Source organism: Gopherus evgoodei, chromosome 7 (assembly GCF_007399415.2).
Source record: "Gopherus evgoodei ecotype Sinaloan lineage chromosome 7, rGopEvg1_v1.p, whole genome shotgun sequence".
NCBI classification, from domain to species: Eukaryota; Metazoa; Chordata; order Testudines; family Testudinidae; genus Gopherus; species Gopherus evgoodei.
In genome coordinates, this window is record NC_044328.1 from 104,804,847 (window position 1) to 104,830,425 (window position 25,579).

At 36.9% G+C, this 25,579-nt stretch overlaps 1 protein-coding gene across 5 annotated transcripts in view; it reads right to left on the minus strand.

The window, feature by feature from the left end:
- ERC2 (ELKS/RAB6-interacting/CAST family member 2) overlaps positions 1-25,579 on the minus strand; it is an 840,807-nt gene that overhangs the window by 455,410 nt on the left and 359,818 nt on the right. For 3 of the 5 annotated variants that reach the window (XM_030570316.1, XM_030570315.1, XM_030570314.1), the window contains exons 8-11: positions 23,352-23,489; positions 10,356-10,496; positions 7,984-8,124; positions 4,040-4,075 (exon numbers count right to left, since the gene is read on the minus strand). In XM_030570316.1, coding sequence (XP_030426176.1) covers positions 4,040-4,075; positions 7,984-8,124; positions 10,356-10,496; positions 23,352-23,489 — 456 coding nt within the window. The remainder of the gene's footprint in view (positions 1-4,039; positions 4,076-7,983; positions 8,125-10,355; positions 10,497-23,351; positions 23,490-25,579) is intronic. The other 2 variants (XM_030570319.1, XM_030570317.1) reach the window with 1 other exon arrangement.

Sequence of the window (25,579 nt, forward strand, 5' to 3'; positions counted from 1 at the left end):
AAACAGAAAAGTTTTCTGGTGTTATTCAAAATTTGCCAAGGACAGACTAATTGGCTGTAAATAGAGAGTGAGGCTATGTCTACACTACAGCCTATGTCAGCAAAATTTATGTCGCTCAGGAGTGTGAATATTCCACACACACACACCCCCGAGCGACTAAATTACACCGACATAAGCACTCATGTGCACAGTGCTATGTCGATGGAAGACTTTCTCCCACCAACATAGCTTAATGCACTTGCGGAGGTGAGGTTTTTTTATTCCAACGGGATAACTCTCTCCTGTCGGCATAGAGCATCTTCACCGGATGTGCTTCACGGACACAGCTGTACCATTACAGCTGCGCTGCTGCAGTGTAGTACGTATAGACATGGACTAAGTTCACAACTAAGTTATTCAATTCTCTCACATTAGGGACAAATAGAGAGAGAAAGTGGATGAGGTAATATCTTCTATTGGACCAACTTCTGTTGGTGAGAGAGACAAGCTTTCGAGCCATGCAGAGCTCTTCTTCAGGTCTGAGAAAGACACGTTCAGTTTCACAGTTAAATGTGCTAACTCAGGGGTGGCCAAACTGTGGCTCGTGAGCCATATGTGGCTCTTTTACCATTAAAGTGCGGCTCATGGAGCCCCCCATACACACACCCATTCTTCACCTACCAGACTGGGCGGGGGATGCTCAGGACCTTTGCCTTGCATCAGGGTGGTGCAGTAGGGGCTTCTGCCCAGCAGTAAGGGAGTCTTGGGGCTTCAGCCCTGCAGGGCGCAACTGCCAGGGCTCAGGGCTTCAGCAGAGCAGCGCTGAAGCCCCAACCTCTGGCTCTTGAACTTCTGAAGATTGTCGTATGTGGCTCGGAGGGCCAGAAAGTTTGGCCACCCCTGTTCTAGCTACTTATGCTAATAAATCTATTCCATCTGAACAGTTCTTTACATGACAAAATTTTCTTATTAATATACACCACTTACATATTCAATATAAATGCCAATAGCGTGTTTGTAAATTCTTTTAGGGGCTTGATACTATTTTTAATTTGCATAGTACTGTAACCATCTAACAACAGTTTCTCAGTAATAAAAGTTAAATATAAATACACACTTTTTTTCCAATTATTAATTGGGATGTTGCATTTTAAAGAAAATATACTACTTGCATACAATTACTGACTTGATACTCTGCTGTATTTCAGTATTGGAAAAGACATTATTATTTTTTGCAATCCCCAAAAATCCAACTATTTGAACTTCTCTGATTCTAAAAAGCACTTCATATTATCAACCCTGTTTTTTATTTTGCATGCCACAAGTAGAGGCAAAATAATTTTTCTATATAAATACCAAATTGTCTACAGAAATATTAATGTGTGATAAAGACATATAAAATTAATGAATATATTTTAAATTATGCCCACAATCCTGCATTAATTTTTCTGTATCAGATGCATGCATTGGAATAGTATACCTTAATCTAAATTAGCCAAAAGATCAAATTAGTGCTTGACCAAAAATAATAATTAAATGAAACAACAGAAATGTACATGCAAGAAAATACTTTCTAAGATCCTTCACATTTTTTCTGGTTCAATAATAAATTAAATAATCTGTTCTCCTCTTAAATTTTAAAATTTCTTTAAATTTAAGTTATTTTTTAAACTAATTCCTGGGACTGAGCTAAGCAATTTAGAGCTGATGTTTGCTTTGGTTTTTGATCTTCCATTGCTTCTGCTCAGTATTTGCAGAATCAGGTCCTCAATATTCAGAAGCAGCTTGAAGGACTAGAAACAATCAAATAAATTGTAATACCTTATTACAGAAAAATAACAATAAGGTAACTTGTTTCTAACCATTATTTATTAGCACAGGACATGACTGCATAATTTAAATGGTGTTCACATCTACACACAAAAGAAAACAAGGTCCAAATTCTGTTAATATTATTCAGACAAGTAGTCCCTTTAAATTCATTTTGAATATTCTCATGAACAAGGTGAGTGGGATTTGGGTCCCTTTTATAATTTTCCACTTTGCTACCAAAAAGCCTACAAGTGTAAAACAGATTCATCTGTTTGTTACGTGCATTTTTAAAATGTAGCTTCAGTGATAAGAGTGAATGCCCCAGAGTTGACAGTACTCTATGGACTAACAAAGATTTATCATTCTACTGAAAAAACAACAGGAAGTATGAGGGAACAAAGGCATACTTAAAAATTGATTGTTAAATGCCAGAAAGGTTTAAAATGAAGATTGGAGTTCAACAGGACTGTATTTTGCCATCCACCTTATATTTATTGCATATTTGGAAACACAAATTTGGCTCAATTTCTGTTAATGGTAATCATGTAGCCTAAAGAACAAGTCTTTAGATCAGTCTGAAAAAAATATTATTCTCACATTGTCAAAAATAAACACAGAGGGAAAAATAACTAAAGAAAATATGCACTGAGGATAAGATGTAACTATCTGCTACATGAATTTAATATAAAAGATTTTCCATTCAGTGGTTTTGAACCACTGAGAGATGGTATTTGTGAAAAAGAAGTATAAAAAAGTAAAAATTGATACGATTTGAGATACTATATGCAAAAAGGTTAATGGTCAACAAATAGCAATCACTGTAGCAGTGTGATTAAAACTGAAATAATAAAGGGAGTGGTCTACATAGAGCAAGAGAAAAGGTAACCAAGGGGTCAAAAATAAGCAAAAGGTGTGCACTATAAGAGTGCAGATGATATTCATGAAAGTATGTCATCTGCCTACTAAATCATCATGTTGATGACCCAAACTAATATAAGGAGTGCAAAGTGCACAAGAGTGCAAACTATCTGATCACCACAGTATGTTGGATGAGAAAGTGGGTATATAATTAAGTTTTATGTTCTCTATGAACAAATCATGACCGAGTTCCAAATGTAATTACATGATTTTCAAGAAGTAAATATGGTAGATTCTATGGGATCTATTCTCCCATTAATACACATGAAATTTCCACTACATCAGCGGAAATACTCAGCATCAACAACCGACCCTACGAATGAAATCCTGGCCCACTGAAGTTAATGATAAAACTCCCATTGACTTCAGTGGGACCAGTGTCATCCCAAGTGAATAATACCATATTTTTAGAACCCTATAAAATCAAGTTCTCTCACACCTTCTGATTGGAATTACCCGGTAATTATATTTAGAATTATTTATGTAATCTGTCGGTCATAAATTGCTATGTTATCACAATCCAATTACATCATTATTTCTGCCCTGTGATGCTCACAGCATATTTTTAGTGTTAGTTTGTAACAGCCAGAAAATCTTCTACACATAAGAATGTGTTTTTGTTCTTCCTCAAATTGAAAAATGCAAACAACGGAGTCAAAAGGAAATTGCTTAAGAAACTATATTAAAGAAGGCATCAAAGAATAATCCCAAACGAACAAAAGTATTATTACATTTTCTTGTTTAAACTTTGGACAACATTGCCATTTGTTTTCATCATTCTATATTTTCAGCCTTTTCTTGGTCAAAATATGTTTTTTAAATGTATAAATACTGAATATGCACATTCGTTTACTGAAGAACTGATCTTTTGCCTTCTGAACTAATGTGATCATACTGCAACTTTACAAAAATATGCTGAACAGACATTTACTAGGTATTATTACTGATATTATCAGGTGATACACATCACCATATATTATTTTGAATTTGAAGGATCCAGTAAAGTATTACATGAGCATAGCATTAAAATAAAATAAAATAAAATAAAACATGCTTGTAAAAAAAATTAATAGAGAAGTTGAGGACCTGAAGGCAATGACCTTTGAACTTCAGAGGATGTTATATTAATCCAATTCCCAGTTAATACATATCATATTAAAAAAAATGGCCTTGAAGTCCACAAAGCTCATTTATTTTGACATAACTAAAACAGGTGATCATCAAAAAAAATTTTTGCGAAGCTCCATAGAGGAAGAACACAACACAGTGTCAGGTCAATGGATCCTCATGCTTTCATATGTTACAGCGGGCACTTTCAGAAAGGACTTACTGGATTGTACATCTGATTGAACAACTGTTCAGCTTGCTACATTGCAAAGTTGGGAAGGAGTGAAGCATGTACAGGAAAAGAAGGAAAGATCCAGGAAAACAGCATTAGCTCAACAAATCCAGTGCGTTTGCACAGAAGAACTTGTCATAAAAAAGTAGAAATTTAAGTTTCTAAACATTCCTCGGTGAAAGCGAGAGGCACTGGGGAAACATAAATGTTGACTTTGGCTTCTAAAAAAGAATAGCTGGAGTAAAAAATTTAAGGTTTGCGTTACTTTCCCTCTCTCAAGTTAAATAACCCATGAAATAAAGAAAGGTGTCCACTTTTGATGATACATTAAGTGCTAGTCTCAAGCAATGAATCACTAGAAGCGCTTTTAGCCAAGGCTGCAATTTATCACAAAAGTTTCAAAGACAGTAATAATAAAAGATTAATTAAACTTTATCATTAAATGTATGGTTTTTCTTTTGTATTAACACAAGCCTGAATTTTTGATTCAATATCACTTTTGAACAGTACAGCTTGGCAAACAGTAATTTAGCAACAGCAAGTATGTCAGTAAGCATGGAAATATAAAATCCATGATAAACAACAAAAGGAGGAAATTCTAAAGTGGATAATAAGATTCAGGAAAGCAACATAAAAAATAATTAACTACCTCTGAGGTAATTCCTGCTGTTCCATCATAATTAGCAAAGGAAAATAAGTAAAAAAAAAAGCTTGTAGAGTTTTGGCACAGAAGTGTTGGGAGCTCTCCACTAATTTTGTTCCCATCAATTCCAAATCATAATCCTTGTAACAAAAGGCTTAACAAGCATGCTCATGGTTTTAAACAATTTTGGTGTACAGTAAAACACAGTATGAACACAGGAGCAATTATTCTTTTTGAATGCTCTCCTATCTATTGGTTTTCAAACCCATATGCTATTTCAATTAATAATGGGGCTGCAGTTCAGTTTGTTGTAATCAAATAATTCAGGAGTCTGCCTATGGATTTTTGTTTTACTTTTGAATATATTCTTTCCGAGTCTGCATATTTTCTCCCACAGAAATGCTGGTATTGCACAGTGTCAAGTATATAATACTGAGAAATAGTTGTAGTCAAGGCAAAACTGTTCCTCAACTCAAGTTTGGTTAGGCCTTGTATCCCATAACACTTCTTCTGGGCATAGTGCTTAGGAATATGAGTTCTCAGAACTATTCACTGTTGCAAATATGTCCTGGATTAAATCGATATTTAGGAATAAAAATGGATACAACTAAAGAATCATAGTTAATGCTGAGCAAGTTAACTAACAGTACCACCACTCTGATTTATTTTTTAAGAATGATAAATAATATGCAAGTTGTTAATATTTTTTAAAAAGAATGGATACATATTTAGAGTTACTTTTCAAATTATGTCCAATGAAGTGCCACATCTCTCATGTCTGCAGTGTTGAGTGTTCATTGATACAGTGAGCATCCATATGGGACATGCAGATTTGTATATTGTGTATAAGAATGAAGAAAGGTATATGCTCCCTCCTATCTCCACTCAACAAAATTCTAAAATCTTCCCAAAACTGATTTCTGTTTCAGTTAGTTTGTTAGGGGATAAAGACAGTGACTGAGGTAGATTTCAATTTCTGGAGAGCAAGTTACTTTTATCACATGATATTTTCAGGTTTAGCTGAAATTCAAGCTTTTACTAAAGTAAATGTAAATTAAAAATTACTGTTTGCAGTCCATTGTCATTAACAGCCAGTGTTTCTATTCTCCTAAACACATCCAACAATGTTGATCTGCATGTTATTGTGGAAATACCAAGCCTCCTACAAATCTTGGACCACTTCCCATTGGGAATTCATGTTGTATTTATGGTATAATCAAACTATTATGTTTTCAACTTTCATTTGGTAACTCTTTGTATTTTATTCATAAGGGACATACTTCCCTTTTATTTAAAAGGAGGCCCAGACACTTTTATAACTTTTATAACTGCTTATTTTTCCATTACTAAATGATGTGTTGATATATACATTCATAGATGTTCACTTAGAATTTCAACTATTTCAAGCAGATTTCCATTTTTTTTAAGATGACAGGTACTTGAGCATTCTAAAGAACTATTTATTACAAAAAATCTCCCAAAAATAAGGCCACTGGGAAAAATATTTTGAACATGTGAATTCATTTGAATGAATACCATTAAAAGCAACAAAATTAAATATAAAAGTTAACCATAGAGGTAATAATATTTAAATTATAATTATCTTACTGTGCTCATCACTTGATCTGAACTATAATGCAAATAAAGATTCTTCACACCTTCAGTAAATAATATTTATATTTCTTTTAATAAAATAAAAGTCACTTATGCCTACATGCTTTATTTAGGTATTTTAAGTCTGGTGCAAATTGCATTGATAATTTCTTGTAAATATTTGATAGGTTAAGATTTTGTTAAAAGCTCTTAGTATGCAAATTTATTTGAAACGATGCCTTCCTCTCATCCAAATAAGAAAGGCCATAATGGGTTAGACCAAATGTCCATCTAGCTCAATATCCCGTCCTCCAACAGTGGCCAATGCCAGGTGTTTCAGAGGAATGAACAGAACAGGTAATCATCAAGTTATCCATCCCATTACCCATTCCCAGCTTCTGGCAAACATAGACTAGGGACACCATCCCTGCCCATTCCAGTTAATATCCATTGATGGACCTATCCTCCAGAAATTTATCTAGCTCTTTTTTGAACCCTGTTATAGTCTTGGCCTTCACAACATTCTCTGGCAAAGAATTCCACAGGCAGACTGTGCATTGTGTGAAGAAATACTTCCTTTTGTTTTAAACTTCCTTTCACTTAATTTCATTTGGTGACCGCTATACGTTCACCCCAACAATTGTATACATAGTGTGTTTTATACATATAAAATGTATATTAGATCATAATATTTTGAGTGTGCTCTTCTAAAGTATACATTACAGCACATACACCTACTCTAGAAGTAAGTAATAAAAATCAAAATGATAGGTAAAAATATAATTGAAAGTCTGAAACCCTTGCTCACCCTTGAGCAATACCTTACTCCACAGGGAGTCCAACTGAAATCAATGAGGCTAACTATTCAACATGAGGAACGGGATCATAATCTGGACCTAAAAATGTCAATATTCAAGCTAAAATAATTAACCTCTTTTAGAGCACATAAGCATATAAATTCATGTCCAAGGTATTTTGGGGGCTTAAAGTTTTATCTACACTTCTGACTGGCTTATTTAACACTTGCAGAAGGAAAATATGATTCTTAAACCCACTGAGAATATCAAGACTTTGGTGTTCAAACAATGAGTGCAGACTCTACCAAATGACGAAGCAAAAAGTCAAAGAAACACATGAAAAAAAAATGTGTCAACAAAATGTGGAGATCAATTAGTATTGTAATAAAGTAATCTACATAAAATTATTGGGTAAGTATTATACCTCTAAAACATTTTTCTTTAAATGTTTGCTTCTGCTTCTTGGTGGATATAAATAATGACAACTGTGATATATTCAATACTATTTTCTTTAATTACCTCAAATATTAAATAAATAATAAATAAATAAAATTAAGGAGAATTTCAGTATAAAACTGAGACATTTTTCACTAGAAAGAGTAATTTAGATTCGTACATATAGAAACAGCTGATTTCTATATCTGCTCCCCTTGCCCCCAGTATTTTCACCAGTTTTTCCAAATACCCCTTAGACAGGAAACTTAAGACAATTTTTCAGGCTCACAGACAGCTTTTATGCATGCTTCTTAAGAAAATGTCAACATTGTTTGATGCTAGGATCAGCAGACAGCAGAAGATTGCTAGATTTTAAAATGGACCTCTTGCTTCATTGCCAGTTATATACTAGAGAAGTGAAGAGATTAGTCCATTTCACAAGAAGAATTTTCTTAGAAGGCACTTACCTTTTTCAGCTGTGCTTCCAACTTACTACATTCCTCTTTCTTTTGTTCTATGGCTATTTCTAAAGACTTTAATTTGGAGTCTCTTTTCAGTCCTGTTGATGCCAGTGATGATGCATGTTCTTTGAGGTCAATTAAATTAGACTGAAAAATTATCCAAAAAAAGAAGAAAGATGGTGTTAGAAATTGCATTGATCCTAGCCGCTAGGATTGTAAATTATCGTATCAGCTATGTTTTCAGTCAAAAACTTTGTTTACATAGTACATGTGTGCAGACATGGGGATGGGTATTTACAGCATAATAAAATATTATTAGATAATTTTTAGAAGGTTAACAAAAAGTTGAATGTCTATGAAAAGATTACGTGTTCTTGAATATATCACGTTCCCTCTGCTGAAAAGATAGAGGGTAATTTCCTTGGGAAAATGGATGAGTCATCTGTATTTTAAATGAAATCCTTGAGAATTAGAAAATAGTCGATTCTATATTTTACACTGATTAGTGTTCTCCTTTATATTGAGTTTACTATCAGATTTTACTTTTGCCAGTTACCCTATGATAGAAGGGTGGATGTAGCTACACACATCAGTATTCTATATATTCATCTGCACTTAAAATACTATTATTAACTTCTATTGTTAATTTTGTCTATTTTACTTATAATAGCCTATAGAAGCTTTAAAATAAATTAGAATCATAGAGGTTAAGCCCCAGAAGGGACCACTGGATCATCTATTTGGACCTCCTGTATATCACAGGCAACTAACACCTGTCCAGCACCCACACAGTAAACTCAAACACTGAAATTAGACTAGTATTACACAGGGTCGCCCAGAGGATTCAGGGGGCCTGTGGCAAAGCGGGGGAACTGAGGCACTCGTATTCACCCAGTGGCGGTCCAGGTCTTCGGCGGTGGGGGTCCCTTCAGTCGCTAAGCATCTTCAGCAGCACTGAAGGGCCCCCTCCCGCTGCCGAAATGCCAGCCGAAGACCCGGACTACCACCGGGCCAGGGCTCGCTGGGGCCCTGTAGGGCCAGGACAAATTGCCCCACTTGCCCCCTCTCCCACGGGCAGCCCTGGTATTACAGCTCTCAGGAGACTGGCACAGAATCAGAGGGACTGAGATTCACCAAGACCTGAGACCCCCGCCCTTCCCCAATATCAGGGAATTGATTAAGTAAGATAAATACAGATCATCCTGCAAATGAGCCCCAACCCATGGAATTCTCACCATCATTTCTTTTAGCCCCTGCAAAAATGGCAACAGGCTTTTATTAAAAATATCCTCCTCATCATCATGCTGGTGATAGATTTAAAAAAAAACAACACCAAAGACAGACTTGATGAATAGAGAAAATATTTTCCATTAAATCATCATAACTTTAATTACTTATAAATTCTCACCCAATATCTTTACTTTAAAGGGTACTCAAACCCTACAGTAGAAGTATGCAAGAGAAGAAAAAACAAGAAGTATCTTGCAGCATGACATGAATAGGATTTAATCTTATCACATAGTTCATAAGTATCTAATGAAGTGAGCACAGAACAGTGGTATGCAATGGCACAACAAAACTTTAGTAAAGAATCAACCAGACCAGGGAGTCACCAAGTAAAACCCCTTATCAATAATCAGTCTGACTGAATCAAATACTTGTGGACCTTACTCTCAGAAGGGCTTGCTCCTGCTAACCCCATTAGTTCAAATAAAAACTGAAAATAGGACCAGCAATGGAATACTAAAGCCTTGTCAAACATATGTAAAAGAAAGGAAAGGAATATACACAAAGAAGAAATAAAGGAAAGAAATATTTTATGGAAAGTAATCAAGAGTTTGAAAGTGAGGAATGCTCAAAAATATATTGCTTTAGGAGTTAGTTTCTAAAAATAGTTGAAAACCAATAGCTTAAACCAGGTTTCTCAAACTTCTTATTCCCGCGACCCTCATCTGACAACAAAAATTACTACACAACCTCAGGAAGGGGGACCAAAGCTTGAGCCCTGCTGCCTCAGGTGGGTGGGCCAAAGCAAAAGCCCAAGCCCCACTGCCCTGAAGCAGGCCCAAAACTGAAGCTTGAGGGCTTCAGCTCTGACCTGAGCCCCGCCACCTAAGCCTGAAGCCCTTGAGCTTCAGCTTCAGCTCTGAGCAGTGGGACTCTGACTTTGGCTTCAGCCTCAGGCCCCAGCAAGTCTAACACCAGCCCTGGCGACCCCATTAAAACAGGGTCATGACCCACTCTGGGGTCCGACCCACAGTTTGAGAACTGCTGGCTTAAGCAACTGGACAATGTCTCTAATTAACTTGTTTATAACAGTGAAACTTGTTAGGAAGATCAGAACCATAAAGATTTTTAATTTTACTGCAAAGGCTGACCTCCTTCTCTGTTAGTTCAGCTTGTAAAGCATTAACTTTCTCCTTCAAGTCTTTGTTTTCCTTTTTAAAGGATTCTATTTCTTCCAGTCTTTCTCGGTCATCCCGTTCCCTCTGCTCCTTCAAGCGCTCTATTATTCTCTCCTAACAATAAGAAAGAGTAATAAAAATGTAAAGCTTGGTACAGCAATTCAGAAAAAAAAAGCCCGTTTGCATTAAGTTGCACTGTGAAAATTGATCTTTGGAAGCACATATATCACCTTAATTTTCGAGATAAGGGAAATAAGAGGACACTCCATCCACATTTACTGAAGACAACAGAACTACTTCCACTGGCTTCAGTGGGCATTGGATCAGCCCTAAATGCTGAATTATGGTACCATCCCAACAAAATGTTATATTAATGTAAAATACATAGACATTTAAAAATATTTAGAGAACACTACATATTTGGACAATGCACCTCCTTTGTTGTTAATCCATAAATGAATGAATGTTCAAAATGACAAAGCCACATTTTCTACTGTACTCAGTTTTAATTTTCTTATTACAGTCTAGCTTCCCAGCAAGCTCTATGAGGGTACAATAGAGTCTTCATGAAAGTTCTAAAGTTTAGTTAACAATTGTTTGATAATTTAGAATGCAAGCAACAATCTGCCAGCTATTGGTAATGCTATATTCACAGGTATGACATTTTGAGGCACCCAAGAAAAATATTGAACAAGACAGAGAAAAAGGTACCTTCATTTTGACTGCAAAACCCAAAAGAAGAACATTTTCTATCCGAATAGCAATGATTACACACACGCTTAAAGTTGTTCATATTCTTTAATGGTGTGCTGAATTGGGAGCTAAGCAGGAGAAGGAAAATTATACTTTTTCTTCGTGGCTTTGAAGGGATTACCTCTAGAACGTTTATTCGGTTCTGGGCTCATCAACAGAAACACTGACAAATTAGAATGTAGTCACTGCAGACGAACATGTTTCGTGGGCTAAAGAATTGATTTAAAAAATATGTAAAACACAAGTATATAGTGTATAGTTTAGCGAAGCAATGACTAAATTGGGGAACATTGCTGTCTACAAGTATTTGAAATGTTTAAACAAATCAATAGGAGAAAATATTTAGTGTGAAATAAAATTAAATTAAGAATAGGATAATTTAAGTAGAATGTCAGGAAAAACCTTTTGACAGAGAAATTTATTAGACTATGGAATAAGTCTCCCAAGGAATGTGATGGAAGCCATATCACTCGGGAAAGTTAAACCTGGACTAGACAAAACATTTCGTACAACAACACTGGCAGGAAAATGGATGAGATGGCATAATCCATCTTTTCCCCCTCTGATTCCTTTGGTGTGCCATTTTAGAGCTGTTGATTGTTTCTTTTCAAGTTTTTTTTATACTTATGCATGAAATCTATATTATAAAAGCAGCACCAACTCTTAAAATACTGCTGCATACCAACATATGATCATGGTTAGTGGAAGTCTAATATTGTCAGAATAACATAGATTCTCTTTCTCTCATGTTAATTTGCTCTATGCATAGCTTGCTATACTGCAATACATGCAATGTTTCATTTTTGCTAGCTTTAATATGATTTATTCTCAGTTGAATTTTTTATTACACCTCAAAATGTCAATGAAATATTGAAACAAAGACAGCACCACGTCAGCGGCTTCTCATAAGCTTATTTTATTTGTAAAAAGCTTAGCTACCGTGTAAGGGGGGTGGGAGGAAGCATTCACTCATTCATTCATTCACAGAACTTATACTGAAATTTATTATTAAGAATATTTAGTTATTTAACTGTCCTCTGTAGACATTCAGTATAATCCTTCTCAAAGGCTTAGAGGCCCTTCAAAACTGTTCCCTTCCCACCCCCACCTCCCCCAGGAAAAACAGATATCTGTAAAAGGCATAACCTCAACCTTTAAGACACAAAGGATGAGAATCAAGTGCAGAGTGTGAGCCTAACAAGTACAGCTCCCACCCCTGCAGCAGTCCTTCCTTCTTCCTCTCCCTCTTCCTCTTTATTCTCCTTCCTCCAGTGAAGACATTCCCCTTCCTTGGTCCAGTATCACGATTTATCACTTTCCTGCACTATAAGGGCACATTATATGTATTTACTGGATTTTTTAAATAATATTAAATTAATGGGATCTTTGGAATTGAAATAAATATTTTCATTATTTTAACTGTGTGAAGAATATTGTTGTGATTAAGGGGAAGGTCTGGAAGTCAGGAGGAGATGGCTCTCCAGAAGATCCCTCATGCTCATGAGCCCACCTGGCAGTGGAACTTGCAGATCTCAAATGTGGGAAGAAAAATTTATCCGTTCACCTAGATCAGAAGACACCCTGACTCTCAATTGTCTCCCTTTCCCAAATCAAACTGACTAAAAAGCTTTTCAGACACGAATGTCCAAGGGGAAGACAATCTTCATGCTGCAGTGGACCTAGATGGAGCAGGAGGTTAGGTAAACCTGTAATGGTTAAACAGGAGAAAGGAAGGCAGATGATGGAGACCAGGAAAAAGATTTATTTTTTCTTTTTAAAAAAACTCAGGAAATTAAACTGAAAAATCTAAATTAATAGGATGTCCAGTGCAGGTACTCTATAGAAATGTATACAGTGACCTGATAAATCGCTCGGTAAAGTACTTAAAAAGGAAGGTTTGTTAAAGGAGCATAACTGAGGGCAGGGGAAGGAAAGTTGCAGCCTGATTAAACCATATCAAGCGTCTCCTGTCCTTCTTTCGGTATAGCCAGACAATGCTAAATGTGTGCCTTACAGTATGTACGTGAGCATAGCTGCATGACAGCGAGAATCATAGCTTTTGCATTTCCTAACTTTTGTGCATTATTACCACTGTATTTACCCACTTTTAGCATTAATTTGTATAACAATATTGCAATTGAAAAGATAAGGATGTTATCAGCTGTTAGTGTCAGGTATCAAAATTGGATGTTTTATAATAGATAAACTGAGAACTCAGTCATGTCGCCTGCTGGATCTGTACATGAGATGTAAATGTAAAATATGTGCTGTGTTTCAGTAGTGATCATTATAGACCTGTTTTATTAGTACTGTAAATATTTGGGCTTCTCCAATAAGTTTAACTGTTTCCTTCTGTTATACAATATACAATATAGTACATCAGGCTATAGCACTTTCTATTTCATCAGTCCTTCAAAGCAAAAACATACATTATATTGAATGCTCTGTAATTTAACTGTATATATTAGCACAAAACTAATGTTTAATAAGGTTGTGAGTTTTTAACAGTCAAGTGAAAGCTTTTTTAACTATATAATAAGGCTTCAGTTGAGGGACTTTTAGTACATACATTTAGGAACTTTTTGACATAGGAAAATAATCAGCACTAAGTTTGATGTTCCTGTAATAAGAACATTGATATAGAACAGATATTTGCTACTGCGCTTCTGAAGAGCAATTTTTTAAAGAGCCTGAAATTGAGTCCTGCTCTCCTTTTACATCCTGCATTTACTTGACAGAGAAAATCACCTTTATTCCCCTGGATAAGCATACATCTATATTATAGAGTTAACACTACTATGAGAACCTTTGGCTGAAGACAATGTTGAACAATTACATAGTTCTCTTTCTAACATAAACAGGCTACATAGTGATGACATTCCTGTATGTACTTAGATGTGTTCCATCTTGCATACAGCAAAAACAAATTGCCAAAGGACAACTAGCAAAACCCTTTCCAAGACATTATAATTTTTACAGTGGTAGGCTGCCCAGCTCTGTACACCATATTCAAGAGAGAGTGAAATCCTGGCTTCATACAGTCAATAACAAAACTCCCACTGAGTTCAGTGGGGTCAGGATTTCATCCAGAGTCTCACAATTTCCTTTAGCCATTTCAATATGACTTTGTGTAGGCAGAGAGGCTCACCCATGTGGATGAAGCTGCAGGAGCACAGCCTTAAATAGAAACACCATCACTTTTTTTATTTGAGCAGTATGACAGAACTGTTCTAAGTTTACTTTTTAATGTGCCACATATTGTGAGCTACACAAGACATGGATGATGTATGTTATTAAAAGCCCAAACTTACTCCTAATAATAGATAAATTCCCAGACTGTTATGGGGAATCATAGATTCTATAATATTTAAACTGTAAATTCAAAAATTATCCTTCTGCATTGAATGTAGATTAAGAAATGTTAAAGTATGTACATTGCTGTATGCATAATTACTTTAGGGTGTTTCTGTTTTCTTTTTCATACCAATGCCACCTTGAAGATTTAGTTACTTAAAGTAATATTCCCTATATAATAAACTATATTACATGTATACATAATAGTCACTCTGGCATTTTTTTAATGGTTAAATAGTATAAAATTATTCTCAGTCAATCACAAAAGAAGGCTAATTTAACTGTCAGCTGCAGGGAGCTAGATGTCAAAAATGTGTTAAAAGGGCCTAATATACCATGTTTTACTTGATTAACAGCTAACTTGAAGAAATCCCAACAATATGTTCTTGTTTTAGTCTTATTTGCACTGGCAAGCTTTCCTTGTGCACTAATCTAGTACCTCACAGGTCTAATCTACTTGCACTTTATCACAGAAGCAGGAACTGAATTGTAGCAGCATGCTGCTTTATTATCAGACATACTCAATTGCTTATCTACTGTGTGGGGCTACAGCAGTTGTATGGCAAGACCAAATTCATAAATATCTGCTTCATGAAAGTAACCTCTTGAGCTGCTGGGCCAGTCCTAAAGCTAAGATATTTGAAAAGTTTAACGTTAACATCAAGGAAGTCGACAGTGTTTTTACCTATTCTTATTTTTTAAAAATTACCTGGGCAGGAATAAAATTATTTTTGGCTTAATACGAAGTGCACCTTTAGTCTCTTTTAAAGAGCTTTCATTGCCTAGAAGAAATTTCCAGTTTAGAGAATGATTAAAAAATGCCCACAAACTCTAAATATATCAATTAATTATTCCTGCACAGTCCTAATTACTTTCTTAGAATCTTGCACATTATTGCAAGTTATTTGACACCACAAACTGAATCAATCCCAATTATATTCAACACCAGAAAAGCTATAAAAATGTGGTATTTTGGATAAAGGACTGCTGTCCTAAAAAGCACATTTTAAAGACTGATGAAATACAGTAGTACTTGAAAACCATAGTCTAATGATTATATAGCTCATGATGAAGATTGTGTTTCCCATATGCAAAACTTGGCATTGTTCACAACAGTTTTACTTTTGCGTGTATGCATCCCATCAAATTTAATTCCACTAGTCTTTAAGAGGCAGAATACTTCAGCAAAAAGGACGATCTATAAAGAGTTTCTGTCTAGGTTTATCAAGATAATCATTTGGAAAGGTACTAAAGACTGAAAGATGTATATTAGGATCCTGGAAATATTTTCTACATTAAATGAATACATGCTACAGGTATACTGTAAAATTGTTTGTTCTATGGTAGGTACATAGTGATTTCAGGATTCCATCAGTCTCTGTTTTTCATTTAGTTGGACACAGTGACAAAGCCACCCTGCCATTAAACATAAAAGAAAAGCCAAAATGGAATACTCATACTCTTGCAAATTCTACTTCTAGGATTTTTGGTAAAATACTAGTGGCGATGTTTTCTAATTCAAAATCTAATTATTTATGTGCAATTCTCAATGCACTACAATTAGTGCAAATAAATTATAAATTTTTCAAACAATAAGCACACAAAGTTTGCACAGTTGCCCTTTGCATGTACAAATCTAATGCAAGTGACAGTGTGTCTAGAATCATACACACAAAACTAAAAGCCAGTTTTAGACCCCTTTTATGGTAAAACATTTTAAAGGAGAAAAACAGTTAAACCATCTGCTTGTGGGGCATCAACTGAGATTTTTTTGTTATTTGGTTTGCTAATTTTTATGTTTTAATATTCTCTGGATAAAAGCCTTCTGTGGGGTGTTTTCAAATCAAGTGTGTACCTTTTTCTAAAAGATATGATCTAGTTCAACTACACCTATTGGTCTTAAATCATATGGCCTGTGTTATGCAGGATGTCAGACAAGATGACCACAATGGTCCCTTCTGGTCTTAAAATCTACGAATCTCCGAATAAAGCCTTGTCCACACTAACAAAAATAAACTGACTTTGAATTCAGTTCAACAACATGCTTAAGTCTTTTGCTGACTGAATTTTCAAAACATTCAGTATTAATACTCGGAACTGTTTTAGCGCATATAACAGGAGTGAATTAGTGAGCTAAACTTCAGGTCTAATTTTCAAAAGTGTGTGAATTAGAAACATAAGTCTCAATAGGACTTACCTTTAAAAATCAGGCCCTAAGTGACATAGGCTTTTTAGGTGCCCAAACTTGAAGAGAGACTCCTAGTGGGATTTTCAAAAGTGCCTAGATACCTAATTCTCATTTATTTCAATGGGAGTTTTTTACTGTGTTAAGTAGACCTAGGTTAAAGCACATTCAGTGAAGTAGCACTATTTTATATAGTATAGACAGGGCTCAAAAAGTCTACCTGCAATTTAACTTGTGGAGATCAAGTGAGGACTCCTGCTCATTAAGACTATAGTTTGCATAGCTGTGAGAATTTATAGAAACCTTTAGCACTACATAATAGTAGATCAGGGTTTAAATTTCTACTGGGAAAATCATAACTTTTCCTTGTGTGTATAATTTTTCTTTTAATGTGTAGGATGATCTGTGTTAGTCATAAGTGTTTAAGAGGGAGCCTTTTGGGGGGGCAGGGAAGACAGAGGAGATTTACAAATACTTTTTTAAAATTAACCTACAAGTAATCACTTTAGGGAAGTGAAAAAATCACTTTTATGGTGATTGTCTAAATGGCAAAACTGTTCAGCTGATGTCTTCTGTTGAGAACTGTAAGGACTGTTCTGAACAGCAAGAGGCATCATGATCATGAACTTCCTTCTGCAGCATTGGATAGTGCAGAGAGGGATGTCTCACAGATAGTTGCAGAAACAACAGGAAACCAAAAAATGATATAAGTCCTTTATTAGATGGTGTGGTGATTTGGGGGAGTTGCCTGTACAATTTATTAATTCTGTGTGAAATTATGAATTCTCTGTATGTCTACCAGACTGCAAAGCCCATTTGGAATGTAGGGGCTAGTTGTCTTCTCTGTTGTCTCTTAGTCTCCATGTTGGACTGAAATTCCAAGGCTTAGTGACATAGTGCTGACAAGAAAGCAGTGATAACTCAGGGTGGTCTTCTATTCAAATACAAACACCAGAGACTATATGCTGGCTCCCACCCAAAAGAACTGGCTTTTCAGGGGACAGGTTGCCTGGCAATGAAGCCACATGATAGGAGTTTGGGATCACCTGACGAGGCTGATCTGGGAGTCATCTAACAGAGGCACTGGAACATTATAAAATGGGCTGAAGCTGATCTATTCAGGGTCTTCACCATCTTCAGCTACTCAAGAAGAGAGAAACTGCCGTAGGAGCCTAATGATGCATGAGTCAAAAGGAGAAGCACTGCATTCAGCAGGTTTAATGTTTTTATATGATCTTTACTCTCTGTGACTAATCTCTTAGCGAAGAGCAATGGTGGTTTAGGGTCTTGTGCAAAGTGTCTGTGTGCTACGCATTGCACCTATCACATGACCCACTGAAGAGGCTGCTGTTCATCCTTCGAGTTGAAGATGACCATGACATCACTGATTGGTTTGGTTTCCGTGAACACGTGAGGTTGATCAGGCCAATTTGAGCTTTGAATTGTCTGTGGCACACTGAACAAGAGATGCCACTATGGCTTACTTCATTAATGGCGCACATGCTACTGTTGCAAGATTTACACTGCTGGCGCTTCTGCTCTGCCTCAGCAATTCTCCTCTATTCATAGACTGTAGCTCAAATATGGATGAAGCTTCACCAGGTAGATTTATCATGAGCAAGATCTTCCCAAAAACTCTCAGTCAATGTTGAAATGCCCCAAGGATAGCTTGAGGGCCACCTTGAAACATTTCTTCTGGCCTCCCTAGGAGCAATTTCCCTCCTTTAGCTTGCCATAAAAGATCTTCTTTGGCAGTCACCTATCTGACATTCTGGTGACATGACATGCCCATCTTATCTGTATTTCAGAGTATGGATGCTTGGAATGCCTGCCTGTATGAGAACCTCAGTATCTGGAACCTTGTCTTGCCATCTTATCCTCATTAGTTTCCTTAGACAGCCCATGTGAAAGTGATTCAGCTTCATCACATGATGTCTGTACACCATCCAGGTTTCATAAGCATACATCAGAGTTGGCAACACAATGGCTTTGTAGACCTTCAGCTTTGTTGATTAATGCCTCTACGCTCCCACACATTAGTCTGTCAAAGACCACATTTGCTTTGCCAGTCTGGCATTGGTTTAATCAATGATGTGAACTACATATGAAAGTGTACTGCCAAGGTAGGTGAACTTGTCCACTGCATACAGGGTTTGGCCATTCATTGTGATAGTAGGCTCTGCATGAGGTTTTCCTGGTGCAGGCTGGTATATCACTTCTGTCTTCTTGATGTCAATTCTGAGACCAAAGTGTCACAAGCTGAAGAGAAATAGTCCATACTTCACTGCATGTCAGACTCAGATTTGAAATTCAGGGAACAGTCATTAGCAAACAGAAGATTGCAAACAGTCACTTCCTGTATCTTCATCTTCACCCGCAGTCTCCTCAAATTGAAGAGCTTGCCAGCAGTCCAGTATATGATACCAATCCTAGTGTCACAATCACAAAAGACATCTGTAAGCACGGCAGAGAACATCATACTGAAGAGGGTTGGGGCCAGTACACAGCTCTGCTTGACTCCATTGATGACTGGAAATGGTTCAGATGATTCATGGTCCTCCACAACACAACCAAGCATGCCATCATGGAATTGCCGAACCACTGTGATGAATTTCTCCAGGCAACTGAATTCTCCTATGATCTTCCAAAGGCCTTCCTAACTGTATCAAATGCATTTGTCAGGTCAACGAAAGTCATGTACAGGTTGCAGTCCTCTCCTTAGACCATTGCCTTGTTGTGATGGAGAGTCTTGTGTGTCCCAATGACCCTCAGAACTATGCCAGCTGGAGACTTGTGCTCCTGGTAGGGCCACTCTTTGTGAACTGAAGAGGTAAACTGTAAGGCTCACACATTTGGTTGGAGTTCTGGGAGAGGGGGAGTTTAAGGTATCGGGATAATTTGAGGGATCAACACTAGTTCTAGAGGCTGGGCAGGGGATTGTAGCATTGTGGCTCTCAGGAGAGGATGCCAGATAGATCTGAACCCCAAGAGTTTGCCCAGGGGCTCTAAGACAGCAGCAATACCTGGACTCCACTCAGACTCTGTGGTCTTAAAACACTGAGGGATTCAGCAGCTGGATCCTCTTACAACAGTCTGGTAAGTGGCACACTAAACTGGAACTGTGATAGCTGGCGATCATAAAATTATCAATAATGATGCAGAAAAAGCAGAAATGTTCAACAAACACTTATGTTCTGTATTTAAAAGAAGCTGGGTGATATATTCATATCACTAAGTGATGATCAAATACTTTCTATTCCAACAGCAACTAAGGAAGATAACCAGAATCTACTAAAATTAAAAACAAAAACAAAAAACCAACTGGCCTGGATAATTTGCAAGCAATAGTTTTAAAAGTTGTGCAAGGAGCTTTTTGGAGCATTTATGTTTATTTTTAATAAATCTTGGAAAAGTGGGAAAGGTCCAAAGAACTGAAATAAAGCCAATATTGTGGCAATACTTTAAAAGGGTAAACAAAATGACAGAGATAATTATTGGCCAGTTAGCCTGACATCAGTTCCAGATAAAATAACATAATGGCTGATATGAGACTTAAAGAATAAAAGGTGAATGATCTAATTAATGCCAATCAATGTGTCTCCCAGGAAAACAGGTTTTATTGGATTAACTCACAATCATTTTTTGTCAAGACTGTAAGTTTGGTAGATAAAGGTAACTGTTGATGTAATACTTTTAGAATTCTGTCAAGCACTTGACTCAGTACTTCCTGACATTCTGAATAAAAGTTAGCACTATGCAAAAATCCATACGGCACACATCAGATAGATTAAAAACTGGCTAACTGATTATAAAGACTGTAGATGTCACCAAGATTTGTGGTCAGGTAAATAGGGATAAGGCAAAGTCACTAAATAGAGAGCCATCAGAATCACTTGGAAAGCTGGGCACAATTGAACATTTATTTCAATACATTCAAGGACAACTGGAGTTAGGTGGCTAAGTGCTTTGAAAATCCCACTAGACACCTATCTGTATCTTTAAGCCATATTTACAGGATTAGGGCAGCCTGTACACTAGAAAAGAAAGGACTCTGAAAAAGTTACAACAGATAATGAATTGAACATGAGCTCCCACTGTGATACTGTGGCAAAAGGGGCTAGCACCAATAACTTGCAGTCTCCAAATCAAACAGACCAGAGTACTGTTTTCACCCCAAGGCAATTTTTCTTTTTTGTGTGTGTGTACAATTCCCCAGAACCAAGCATCCTGTTATTTGCACTGTTCACACCACATTAACCTTATCTCCCTGATCTGGTCTTGCAGTGATTTTTTGTTCTGGTGTCTGGTATACCAGTAATTCACTTTCCACCCAGTACAAAAAGATTTCCAATCAAAGACAGTTATCTCCTAACATGAGAGATAAACGTTATTTGTGCTGTAGCATTCCACACGTATGATGATTCTGATGAACTTCTCTTATTTGAACTGCAGTGTTGCAGTCTTCCAACTTGACAGTCTACAAAAATAACAGATAAAACTGAAAGACAAAGGACAAAGCCCATAATTCAAAGCCTTTTAAAACTTATGATATACTAGATTTTAGAACTTTGTATTATTCATGTTGGATCAGATCTTCAGCGGGTGTAAAACGGCATACTGATTTACATCAGCTGATAATCTGGTCCATATTAGATGGGAGAAAGAAATTTCTTTAGAAATACAAAAGTTTTTGAAAAATCACTTAAGTCTTCTGATTCCAAGTTCCCTATTTAAGCCACTACACCACATTGCCTCCCAGGCAAGTCATTTTATGAGCATTAGTGTTAAAATTTCTAAAATGGTTTAATGATATATAAGATAAGAAAAATCCAAAAATAGACATGAGGAAAATTTATATGCAGCCATATATCATTAGCTAAATATTATTAATCATTTTACAGATAACAAAACAAGGGAGAAAGGATAAATAACTGATCTGGACTACTGAATTAGATGTGAATATTGAAGCTGGGGCCCCTGGTACTGACGCTAATTTACTGTGTGATTTTGGCAAGTCACAAAACATCTGACAGACTCGATTTCCCCTTCTGTAAAATAGGGGTGATATTTACTAATTCCATATTTACAGGATGAGAGCAGCCTGTACCCTGGAAAAGCAGTGCTGTAGAATAACATTAAACACACCATGCTGCATTTATACCTGCAGCGGTCTCCCTTAAACACGTGCCAATTTATTCAGATGATTAAATAATACTACCTCATTATATGATGAAAATTCTCATTAGACACTAGAACATGATTTAACTTTGCACACAGGCCCAAACATATTTTCTTACAATAGATAACACTAATTCCATCTCCAATCACAGGGTTTTAATTGCATCTGTAGACTCCAGAAAACCCTCATAACAGAGGGCGGCATTTCGTAGTATTCAGACTAGTGTCTAAGAGCAGGTCCCACTTGCCACTAGGCAGGCTTTATACTCATTCAAGTTTATTTAAACATTTACCAGTTGTTCCACATAAAACAAAACATGTGCTGAACTTTAAGCACAAGAATAGTCCCACCGAGTTCAAGTATGTGAGTTCAATAGCACTACTTATGTATTTAAAGTTCATGGGTGAAATTCTGGTCCCACTGAAGCCAATGGGAATTTCTAGGTATTTAAGTATTGTCCAGCCAAGCGAGAAGAGGGACAGAAACAATGGGCATAGTATAATTAAGCCACAACTTTATTTCCAAATGTCAGAGAGTACTCAGCAGATAAAATTGTACAGTGCAGATAATTCCATAACCATTTATATTACCCGGAGCACTGCTGTCAGTCCTCCCCCTTCCTACCCTGCTCCCCAGTCCATCAGCTGCTGGGATCTCACCACTCATCCTGTCAAATGAGGGCTAATAGGGGTTATAAAGAAGGGGGGGTTGACTCCCTGTCATAGCAGTTGTAGGAGCCCTGAACCCCTCATTTTCACTCCTATAAAAATATCTCCTTTAAATACTTTCCAGATCTATTTTATCTGATCACTGCATCTATTCCCTAGAGAGTACCTGGCCTGGATATCTGCCCCAAGCTTACATAATGAGCTGCAACATCATAGCCTAACCTCTGTTATGTTTTTTGCCCCCACTAAGCCCCAAACTCCCGTGGGGAAGGTGAAAACCCCACCTAGCCTTGGTCAATCTGGTGGTGAGGGAAAAATTCCTTCCCAGACCCCAATCCCACCCCACCCCACCAGACAGGAGCAACTAGCTTAATGCCCACAGCGGATCATGATGAAACCTGGGAGGCTTCTCAGACTGGTCCAGGTGAAAACAAAACCAGGTTATTTACTGCACAGACTTGGGTACCAATAGTCCCTTACCCTCTTCTGGTCACCTGACCAACCCCACACTGACCTGGCATGGTGCTGCCTGCACCTCAGCTCTGTACCAGGTAACTTTCTTGGCTCTCTAATCCTTGAAGGTGGAACACACCTTCTCCAACAAACCCACCACTTAATGTGGGATGAAGTCATTTGCAGGTTAAAGGCATAAAAGTCCAAATAAAAATACAGAGAAGATTATCTTGGGGGTTAATTCTGTAATTTTACATAAACTTTCTTTCATTTCTTTCTTGGTTCTAGACCACTTTTTAAAAGCATCTTTTTTTCTGGACACACTTCACCCCTTCATTGAAAGAGCACCATATACACTGTTACATGCTAAACATTACCTTCTCGGACAGAGCTTCTTCTAATGTTGCGAGAGCTGTGTCCGTGTTACTGGAATCCGTTTGCAATGATTTCACTCTGTCTTTTAAATTGCTTAGCTGTTTATCTTTGTCCCTAAGTTGCTCCTGTAAATTTTCAATCTAGAAATAAAAATAGATCACAATATTAATCAATATTTTCTTATCGTTCAAGCAGGGAGTTGAGCCATAATAATCTGCATTACTAAAACAGCTACGTGTACATGTACTGTGCTATATTCCTCAGGTTACTGCAGATCTTCTATACCACACATGATGAGCAACAGAGCAACCTCTTCTTTTACTCAATTCTTTCAATATTCATGGCTACATATTAGCAAGTTTTGGGGCAGAAGGGGTGGATTTGGACGGTGTTGTAGAAGAAGAAAGGAAGCCTCAAAACCTATGGATAAGCATCTTAACTTCTGAATATTTATTTAAACCAAACTCTTGGAGATGCACCCAGCATTTGTTAGTCTTTTGAAGGTGCAACCACCAGTACTGAACATGTAAACTGCAGCTGGACAGGGGTAGCTCTAATTTATATGTCTAGATTATTTTTGATGATATATATTTTGACATGATTCTCTCATTCTCTAGCCAACTACAAAAGCAGTTTCTCCTCCCTTAGTGTTCACACCTCAACTGCTAGAAGAGGGCTTCATCCTCCCTGATTGAACTAACCTTATTATCTCTAGCCTGATTCTTGCTTGCATATTTATACCTGCCTCTGGAAATTTCTACTACATGCATCCAATGAAGTGGGTATTCACCCACGAAAGCTCACGCTCCAATATGTTTGTTAGTCTATAAGGTGCCACGGGACTCTTTGCTGCTTTTACAGATCCAGACTAACGCGGCTACCCCTCTGATATTTCTCATTCTTCTGAGTGCTCCATTGTATAACCTGAATATGGCCCAACAGGCATAATTCGCAGACAACTAGTGGGGCTTGGTTCATCTTAAATATTTTGTGGAATGCACAATCTGGGCAGCCAGTCTCCACCAACACTTTTGCTCTTAGCCACAGTTTTGCTGGCAAGAATATATGAACATTGAGTAGTAAAAGTTGATCCTTAACTTTTAAAGGGAAATACATAGTAACAAGGCAGGAATGGTCAACTGTGATATAAAATAGGGAAAACCTGTTAAGGTATCAGTTTATAATATATTCAAAATATCTCTATTTTCACACAGTTAGAACCAAACATATTCTCCTTGTGCACTGAAAGCTCCTACTTACTTCAATGTGAATCATGCTCACACAAAGATTTTGGGACTGCAGCTGAAAAAATGTGCCAAATCTGTTGAGCAAAGTCTGTACCATAAAATATTTTTGTGGGTAACTGATTTAAAGTAACTGCATGTAAAGCAGGCTCTTAATAGGAAGAACCTGTGATATGGATCAAGTTGAACAAGTATGAAACAGCATATTTGGCAAATAAACCATGTACTGGCAGCAAACCAGGCACTTTTATCCACTATCTATAGCCTGAGAACAAACAAGCTAAACTGCAGATTATAACTCTTGCACATGATTGGTAGCCTGGATCTTCTCCTGAGGACTACATTAGTTACCATTGACTATATGTTTTTATTTCTCTTACTTCATATCATGCACTCTTATCTAAAAAACACCAGCATATGCAAAATATTCCTTTTTACAACCTTAAAATGTCAAGGAGGAAAAATAATACAATTTAAAAAGAAATACATTTAAAATATTTATTTTGCATTGCATACTGGTAAGGAACTTTTTTTAAAGGAATCATGTATAAATTATGCCTCAAGGAAAAACAAAAATTACAAAGAACATGCTAGAATACACACAGGATATCATCAAACAATTACAACCCATACTTGATGAGGACCACATCATGGAAGATATCTTTCCTGAACCCTCTCCCCCTTCTGGCCTTCAAACAACCCCCCCATTCTTGGCAAGCTCATTAGCAGAAGCAAGCTTCCCACAGGGATAGGACACAGCAACTCAAAGTGGCACCAGGCCCTACCAGACCAACAGGCGCAAAACATGCAGATATATTTCCCCTGCTACAATGATCAATACCCCCAAAACACATCTTTCAAGATGCATAGGTCCAACACATGCCTCTCACAACACGTGGTGTACCTCATCCAGTGCATCAAATGCCCCTACAACTGCCATGTGGGTGAAACCAGACAATCATTACACTCTCAGATTAACTCTCACA